Genomic DNA, 9,651 nt, shown 5'->3' with positions numbered 1-9,651 from the left:
TAGAGCCCGTGAGCCACAACTACTGAGCCCATGTGCCACAACCACTGAAGCCCGCGCACCTAGAGCCCGTGCTCCGCAACAAGAGAAGCCATAGCAATGAGAAGCCCGTGCACCACAACGAAGAGTAGCCTCCACTTGCTGCAACTAGAGAAAGCCTGCACGCAGCAACGAAGACCCAACACAGCCAAAAATTTTTAAAATTAAATAAATAATTTTTTTAATTAAAAAAATAATTTAAAAAAAGAAAAAGAAAATTTCTCCAGTATCACCGTGTTTGTAGATAAACTTTAAAATATGCTCAATACATTGGGCTTAACGAACCACTCATAAACATTCTCAAACTATTCAGGGTGGTGATAGATATAGATCAAAAGAAGGAAGCACCATGAATATTTCATAAAGCAGTAAACTGCCTTTGAAAAAGCAACTTCAACTGCCTGTAGTTAAAAGAAGTTTAGTTGGCTCATTACTGTAATAGAACATTTAGAACTACAGATTTCATGCCCCCTCTTTATTATACTGTGGGAGCACAGCTTAAGCATCTAATAAAAATGGGTACATGTCTATTCCAAAGATTTTTATATATAGCCAAGCATTTATTGATACATTCAATAGATATTTATCTAATGATAATGATGGACCAGCTAGGAGCTAAAATTTAGCATTGAAGAGAGTCTCCATAGATGAGAAACAAACATGGGAGAGACACACAGACAAAACTATACAATGTGATAAGTCTATGAACATGTTAGGAATGAGGCTCAGAAAAGGGAATTATCTGGGGATAAGTTTCAAGAGGTAATAACACATAATAGCAATCTTAGCAAATTAATTAACCAGGGAAAGAAAGAGAGGAAGTTTCAGGCAAAGTGAATACATGTGCAAGCTTACTGCAGTACAAGAGAGCATGGCATACTTGAAAACTACAAATAGATGAAAATGGTTGGAAATGAGAGGTAGGGTGGGACAAGTAAGATAGGTAAACAGAAGAGCAGCTATGTGGATTAGCTAAGAAGGCTCTTCTGTGCCAAAATTTTTAAAAAGACATTCTGGAAGCAAGAAAATGATAAAATACATCTAGAAGAAGAATAAGTAACATATTCAGAAGAAAAGGGAACAGAAATAATTATTTTGTCTCTAACTACTGGGGGTACTCTAGGCATCCAGGACAGGATTCTGGGTGGTGGAATTTCAAGGTGGTGACAGATGAACCCTATCTGCTTGAGGAAGGCTCTGAGACCTCACATAGGAATGGCATGGATCAGTTACCAAAATGACTGGGGGGCAGGTGGGAACGGCAAAATGTATTATGTCCAGTGGACCAAAATGGACAGCTAAGCAATAAGAAAATACTAGAAGTGAAAAGGGGGCTGTCCCCTGGAGATGGCTTCTAGATTGACTGAGAGCCCCAAATTAGAAGAAAACAATGGCAGCACTACCAGTTTATAACAATTTTCACACACTCCTGTCTGGGTCAATGGAGCAAAGATGGAAATGTAGTTATGAAGGCTGATCAGGTTGGAGTACCTTGGGGCTTTTTTCTTAGAGCTGTGGTTTGGATCATGAATTACCTCGATAATTTCTTATGCCTGAAAGGTTAACCAAATGGCAGTCCTAGGGAGAGGAGATGGCAACCAGATACCGTGTTGGGGCTGCCAGAAACTGATAAAAACCTGTGTGTTTCCTCAATGTAAGAAAACTGTTAGATAAAAATGAGATGTTCCAAAAGATGCCCAGTTTAGTAGTGAGTTTAAGGAAGACTGGAAGAAAAGTGTAAGCCGGCAGCATACGATGTCTTCTTTTTAAAATTCATATGGTTTGTTGGCATTGTGATATGAGCAGCCCAACTTTAATATGTGCTTGGATCTTGGCATCCCAGAATTTATCACAAGAACAGACCATCACCCAACAGAGAGCTGCTCAAAATGTGAGATGGTTAGTGTGGAGGACTGATCTGACAGCTATGGATAAAGGTGGTGAGGTGTTCCAAGACTCAATGTCTAATCTCTGTGTAGGCACAGACAAGGTTTAGAAAATTGTTGGTGGCAGGAGGCTTGACAGCGAGGGATCCCAGAGGTGGTTCAAATTAGAAATCAGACAGACGCAGTCAGAATCTTGAGATCTGCCCTTATGTGGCATAACTTCTGCCAGTGGTTGGAGAGGTACTCTATGTTTCAGCTAGCATATACTCTCAATCTCCTGAATTTGTCATACTCCCTGACCTTTAGATCTTTATTCATGCTGTTGGCTCTACCTGGAATCTCCTCCAACAACACTTTATCCCAAAGAACTTATGTTATAATAATCCCAAAGAACTTATGCTGTAATAACCACCTGTTCATATATGTCTCCCCCACTAAATCATATGCTACATGAGAATGGGGCTTGTCTGTCTCATTCTCCATTTTATCCCTAGTGTCTAGTACAATATACAACACGTAGTTTCACATAAGCTGAATGAATGAATGAACTAAAGAGAAAGAAGCTAGGTTGGATCAAGCCTATGAGCTAGAACATTAACAACCAGAATTCAATGTTTTGGTTCCAGAGGAGAACTAGCATCTTATTTGGGGCTAACTGAACAGTTTATGAGTGACTAGGGCCAACACTGAGGTAGTACTGTGATGATTCAGGGAACCCCAGGTCCCAGGGAAGATTTGAAAACTACAAATAGATGAAAAAAGAATTTAAAAATTCTTTAAAAATTTAAAAATTTAAATTTAAAAGAATTTAAAGAATTTTAAAATTCTTTAAAAATTTAAAAATAAAAATTTTAAATTTAAAATTTTTCTTTTTTTTTTTTGTCTTCTTGGGTAGTTTTATTAAAACATGCTTGTAAATCATGATACATAAAAAGGGACTGGTAAGTGAGAATGGAATTTAACTATAATGACTCGGACTCCTGAACATGGGAGAAATTAGGCAAAATTACTAGCCCCAGCTAAAGGATGTCCTATCTCTTCAAAAGTGACCCATAATGTGGTCTACAAATGGGTCCTATCAGTAGACCCAATTATATGAAGATTGGGAGAGAAAAGCAGGTGAGGACAGACAAGCAAAGAGAAATTGCATAGGGAATTACAACTGTTACCTTTATCTAACTAGGTTGATATTTTGGAATGCTAAAGAATGTGATGGTAAAAACTTATAATCAAATGGTTTGGAGATCTGTAGTGAAACATGGTTTGTATGCAGTCCCCAAAAGAAATTAAGATGGTACTTTGTCATCCTAGCTTCACTACTTACATCTGGTTAGTGAGGCCTATGATCCTCAGTTCCCACCTCTGCTAAATGGCATAATGTATGGAAAATGCCTAGTTCAGGGCTTCATATACAGTAGGCTCAGTAAATGGTACCTGTTGTAAATGCTGGCACCAAGACTCAGACTTAGGGGTAGGGAATGTTGTCACTTGGTTTGTCCATTCCCCTCCCCACCACCACACACACACCTTCGCAAACACAATCACAAACATTGGTAGATTTTCTGAGTTTTTCTTTAAGTAAGAAAAAGACTAGTAACTCTCTACCAAAGGGCCTGGAGCCATGTAGGCATGCTGCACACTAAAACATTAACAATTGCACAACCATATGTGTAGTCTGACTCTGAAATTAGGAACATGACATTGATGAACATACACTGCTATTTCCCAAATTTGGTGGGAACCCATCGAAATAATGACACTTTTTCCTTTATATCAGGGTTCTTTACTTTGGCTGCACATTAGAATCATCTGGAGTCCTTCTAAAAACAAATAATACTCAGATTCAACCCCAGAACAATTACATTAGAAACTCCTGGAAATAGGGCTCAAGCTTGGGTCATTTTCTAAAGGTTCTAGGTGATTCTAATGTTCTAATCCCACAATTCTAATCTGTCAAGTCTGTGGAGACCACAGACTATAGCATCGGCATCACTAAGGAGCTTGTTTAAAATGCAAGATCTCAGGCCTCAGTCCAGACTGTATCAGAATCCAAACTGAATTAGAATCTGCATTTAAAAGGGGCTTCCCAGTGATTCATAATCACATCAAAGTATGGGAAGTACTGGTAGGTATCAGTGATTCTCACCTCTGGCTACACAATATAGTTATCTAAAGGACTTTTGAAAAATTCAGATTCTTGGGTTCTACCCCCTGAGATTTTTATTTAATTGGTCTGAGGAGGACTCAGAATAAATATTTTGAAAAATCACCCCTGACTACATAAACTGTGCTGCCAGGGATGAGAATCACAATGCTAAGTAGGCAATGGCAGTGATAGGCTAAATTCAGCAAGGAATGCCTTTATGAGAGGTGCTATGAAAAATGAGGTTTAACAATATTCCCTTTCTCCATGGTTACCTCGGAATTGGCACAGGGAACAAATGTGATCTGTCTAGTGTGGGGTATTCTAGTAACATGTTTAAGAAATGTCTATTTCACGTCTCTTACATAAACATGTATGTTGCACTTTTTATTCTCTCTTTGTTATAACTGTAGTTTATTAGTAACTAGCTCTATTTGCATAATGACAATAACCAAACTGGAATATGCTACTCTTAGAGACATGACTCATGTTCTAGTTTTACTCAGTGACAAATAATTTTAAATATATATATTAAAGCAAACATGGAGATATTACAGGGTAAAATATACATTTTTTTGTGAATTTTAATAAAACACAAGGCCTCAAAGAAATTTTGTGCTTTTAGTGGACATTTCAGGCTGTGCTACAGACCTCCGAGTAGAATGGATTTATTTTCCCTCTGCCCTTGGGACTAGTTCAGAGGGAAAGTTTGAGGAGCACTGAATCAATGGAATTATTTGAAATATGACACTCAATTGACTTGGTTTCAAATCCTCAGCAGTTGGAGGATCTTGGCTTATCTCAAATGCTAGAAATACTGTAATATTTGTCACTTCAATCCCAGCCAAGGGTCAAATGCAGTATCACAAATAGAAGGTAAAATAAATTCTAAAAGTCATTTTTTGGGGTCGACAACTTTATTCACATGATAGTTATAGGGGCTGACAAAGACTTCCTTTAACATTTCTTTCTTCTGGCAGTTGATTTAGAGTTTGGTTGCTGAGTGTGGGATGAAGGGATGTGTGGTGAAACACACCAGGGGCTTGTTAGAATTCTATGTCATCACGAATCCAGTTTACTTTTAACCTTGTGGCTTGTCTGACACATTTGCAGTAAGAGTTGGGGAATAAATCTAATGCTCCCTGACAAACACTTGGCAGCCATTGAGAGCAGCATCTTTAGAGATCACACAATCAATACTAACACTGGAGGCAGCCCAAATATTGTGCGAGCAGGTCAGAAGTGTTGTGGGGTGCCAGAAAAGGCATCCCATGACAGCAGTGGGATCTCAGTGCATACAGAAGACAGCTCTGGAGTGTTGCAGTCAATTGCAGGAGCTGTGGTATCTCAGTACTGATAGGATCTGACAAGGAGCCATATAAGGATAACTGTAATCAGGACAACGGTGAAGTTGAGACACAGCTCCCTGGTGGATCGTTCCATTCTCAGAGCAGCTTGGTGAGAACTGAAGGCAGACTTCTGAAGGCACACAAAAGACCTCCTGCTTGTCCTTACCTCCTCACTGAAAGTAACAAAGAAAACATAAGAAATTAGTGAGCATTCTTTCCTCAAAGGAAACGGCAGCATTATGGAAGAGGAACGTGTTGGCTGAATTGTGTCCACCCTAAATTCACATGTTGAAATCCTAACCCCCAGTATCTTGGAATCTGACTATAAATTTTTTATTTTTTTATTGAGGAATGTGACTATATTTGAAGATAGTGTCTTTCCAGAGGTAATTAAGCTAAAATGAGGTCATTAAGAGGGGTCCTAATCCAATATGACTGGTGTCCTTAAAAGAAGAAGAGATTAGGACACAGACATGTACAGAGCGAAGACCATGTGAAGACACAGGGAGAAGATGGTCATATGCAAGCCAAGGAGAGAGGCCCCAGAAGAAATCAGCACTGCCAATACTTTAATCTCAGATTTCTAGCCTCCAGACTGTCTTTGGACTAGAGCTGTTACTCTTCCCTGGGTCTCCAGCCTCCCACCGACCCTACAGATTTTGGACTTGCCAGCCTCCACAATCACATGAGCCAATTATATCACACACACACACACACATGCACACACACACCCTATTGGTTCTGTTTCTCTGAAGAACCCTGACTTATACAGAGAGCCTGGCTTTTTTTTCTTATGTCACAAAAACCAACATAGTCCTCATTATATTGTTGCTTTGACAAAATAAAAAATATTACATTTTTCTCTCTCCAATTTCTGCGTGTGTGTGTGTGTCTGTGTGTGTGCTTGCTTTGCTAACTTAGAGCACCAGCAAGCAAGGTCACCAAAACAGAAAAAGTGTTGTGGTTTAGTATTGTTCTTGCTTTGAATTACATAGGATACCATAATTTTTCAGGTTTCAGGCTGACCTATCTTTGTGTAACCCTGTGAAAGCATGAACTAGTTCAACAGCTGCTTGCCCTCTTTAAAAAGCCCTGCATTGAGCACAGAGCTTACTGGGGTCAACCAAAAGTCCCTCACATAACAGGCACTCAGTCCAAAGAGCAAGTGTAAACCCCATGGGTACTTCTATTTCAACAAGGGCTTGTGCCAGCTATTTTTAGTCAAGTCCAGGATGTGCCTATATTGTAAACACTTCAAAAAGCAAGGGTGGTATCTTTATAGTCTGTACAGGTAGTACATGCAGGAAACCATACTTTGAGAACATAAAATTATTGCCTCCAGTGATGTGGCATAATTGACACTGTGTATATGCAAACCAAATGAAATTAAAGATTAAAGATAAAATTTTAAATATTTAGGACAAAAGTCTACTATGGACTGAAAAAGTTTAGGGGGAAAGAGCGTTTTGTTTATTTGCTAAGAGTGGAAGTTCAGGGGGCAAGAAGTGTTGTTAGCAAGATTTTGGCCTGAATGGTATTTTTAACCATCTAACCTGACTGAATTATTAATTGTAAATACTGTATTTGTCATATTATTAGTGTACCAAATTATTAATTGTATAAACCAGTTGAATAATCCTTTTTCATATTATGTAATTGTTGGTATAACAACACAAGTTCAAATAAGATGATATCAACCAGTAGGTTGTTGAATCTTGGTTTAAAATATGACCAATGATAACTGATTTATGTTTCATTTTCCTTTTAATTCTTACTTATATTTTTGCCCTCCATGTGAAGGACATAGTAAATTTCCAATGAAAATCTTTACAAAGATTTGTTTGAAGGAGAAAGTAAACAGAAGAAAATGAAGTATAAAGGAAGTAGAGAGAATGTGTAAGAATGTACACAAGAGCAGAAGTGAATAGGAAGGTAAGGAGCTTAGAGGTAAAGGAATCTAAAGACTCTAAAGCAGATTCTTCCTTATGAATTTATTAATAAAAATGAACCCTGATTCAAACACAAATTTGTTTGGGTAAGTTCTGAAGAAATACAGAGATATGCAAAAAATATGCATCCTTATTTATAATGATCAAAACAACCCAATTCAGGGAGGGCAAAATAACCATCTCACCAAATCTTATTAAAGCTCTTAAGTAAAAGGAATCATGGATAGTGGCCCAACAAGAACATACTCAGAAAATGTTTCTGAAAGTTGTCCACAGCTTTGTTAATGTGACCTTCACAACAACTCTGTGACCTTCACAACTCAGGCAAGTTTTGTTTTGATTTTTCTCTCTCCCAAGATTATAGCTTTTAGAGAGATGCTAAGTTGTTTCTGTAATGGCACATAGGAAGTTACAGGCAGAACTAGAACTGGCAGACTGGAAATAGTTGCTGGAATTGTGGTTACTCCGTAGGAGTGATTACATGAATGAGTTATTACTGCAAATAACTGTCCTGGCTAGTGTAACTTTTCGACCTTTGGGAAAACAATTTGACATTTTTTTATTAGGGTTGATAATGCTCATTCCCTTTTATCTAGCTATTTCACTTCTATGCTAGAAACTCAAGCACATATATACCTGGATACAAGAATGTTCATAGCAACATTTTCATATTATTCCTAAGCTGGAAAAAACTCAAATGTTCATCAGCAATAGAATGGATGTGAATTGTGGTATAGTCATACACTGGAATGCTATAGAGCAAAGAAAATATATGAACTACAGCAACACATAATAAGATGGGTGGATTTCACAAACATAACTATTGGACAAAAGAAGAATTTACAAAAAGAAACACAGAATGTGATTCTATTTCTACAAAGCCCAAAACAGGAAACTTAATTATATTGTTTAGGAATGCAGAGATGATAAAACTATAAAGAAAAGCATGGATAAGATTATCTCAACAATTAAGATGATGATTACCTATGGTGGGGCAAAAGGGGAAGGTGATGAAGAATGGACTTCTGGGGTGCTCCAATGATCTATTTCTTGGCCTGGGTGATATTTATACAGGTGTTGCCTTAAAATGATTGTTCAAACAGTATGTATTAGGCATTTTTCACAATTTTTTCAATAGTCTCTGAATTGACAGGCTACCCATAACACTTATTTATTTCCTATGGTTTACCTCTTACTATTTCTTGCACTTTGATAGTGGACGTAAACATTTGTTTTTTTATGTATATTTTTAAAATAATAAAACACAGCATTAAGATGAGAATTTCTAATGAATCCAATTCAATCAACACATATGCTAACTGTAGGGGGTGGACTCTACTTTCACTCACATTTATACCAAAGTTAGGTAAAACCTCAGATCAGCAATCTTCCATTTTTCTGCTGTTAACCTGCAAAGACAATTTTGGCTTCATTTTGAATCTTTCCTGAAGTCAAGATCACACCATATGATCTAAAGTGATTGCCATATGGTGAAATAAAAAACTCTGAATAAATTGCTTGACATTGACTTTCTTTGAATGGAGACTTTGAAAAGATGGAAGACATACTTTATGATATGGAAAAAAAATTTAATTAGAAGGGAGAAAATGCATAACATAAGGTGAAAAAAGGAAAACAAGAATCAATAATATTCACTTTCTACTTTAAGAAATACTGTGTACAATAGGCATTGCCTATTTTATTAAGAAATGTAAATATTCCTCTGCTTTTCTCATTTGCAACTTGTACACATATACACACTGTATGCTAAGCTTAAAAATCCTGTTGTTACCTGAACAGGGTCAAGGACACACCGGGCTGCAGTAGGCTTCTCCTCTCTCTCTCTCCAACTTGGGATCCAACTCCTGCTCGTGTCCCAGGCTGTCTGGACTCCTGGGCTCTGGGCAGGGCCTAAAGTAGTCTGAGGGAGGTGGCAATCACTGTGATGTCACTGATGAAACATCTTGAAGGAACAACCTCCAAAGGTTGGAGGCTATTTGTGTTTAGGGGGCCATGGAAATGTGTTGACTAAAGCTCTTCCTTTGGCTGCCAATTTGTATTAAAAGCCCAGGGACTTAAAATCTTTTCTTTCCAGTTGACTTTTGGTACAAATGATGTAGGTTTTAAACTCATCTTTTACATCTTCATGAGTATCTCTAACATGTTTAAAACATCATAAACCGAGAGTGACAGACTAATATTAACAAATCTTTGCTGCATTTGGCTGCCCCCCCACCCCCACTCAGCATATGAGGGTGTAAAAATGTGACTTCATTTAACCACCCATA

At 37.8% G+C, this 9,651-nt stretch overlaps 1 protein-coding gene across 2 annotated transcripts; it reads right to left on the bottom strand.

Moving 5' to 3' along the window:
• Positions 1–4,963: 4,963 nt before the first annotated feature.
• Positions 4,964–9,284, bottom strand: SLN (sarcolipin). 2 transcript variants are annotated; one of them, XM_082409549.1, is made up of 2 exons: positions 9,156–9,284; positions 4,964–5,587 (listed from the first exon to the last, which is right to left on the bottom strand). In XM_082409549.1, the coding sequence occupies exon 2, from the start codon at positions 5,506–5,508 to the stop codon at positions 5,413–5,415; it is 96 nt and encodes a 31-aa protein (XP_082265675.1). In that variant the 5' UTR covers positions 5,509–5,587; positions 9,156–9,284; the 3' UTR covers positions 4,964–5,412. The 2 variants fall into 2 exon arrangements, with proteins under 2 accessions (XP_082265675.1, XP_082265676.1); XM_082409550.1 differs by lacking the exon at positions 9,156–9,284 and adding an exon at positions 8,713–8,772.
• Between the last annotated feature and the right edge of the window lie 367 nt (positions 9,285–9,651).

The sequence above is a fragment of the Balaenoptera physalus genome (genome assembly GCF_965194825.1).
Source record: "Balaenoptera physalus genome assembly, chromosome: 10".
Classification (NCBI taxonomy): domain Eukaryota; kingdom Metazoa; phylum Chordata; class Mammalia; order Artiodactyla; family Balaenopteridae; genus Balaenoptera; species Balaenoptera physalus.
Note: the sequence above shows the minus strand (reverse complement) of the source record. Positions and strands in the feature narration are given on the sequence as shown.

What these genes read in the sequence shown, in the direction of transcription:
- SLN (XM_082409549.1), bottom strand. Translation starts at nt 5,508, where the DNA reads ATGGAACGATCCACCAGGGAGCTGTGTCTCAACTTCACCGTTGTCCTG.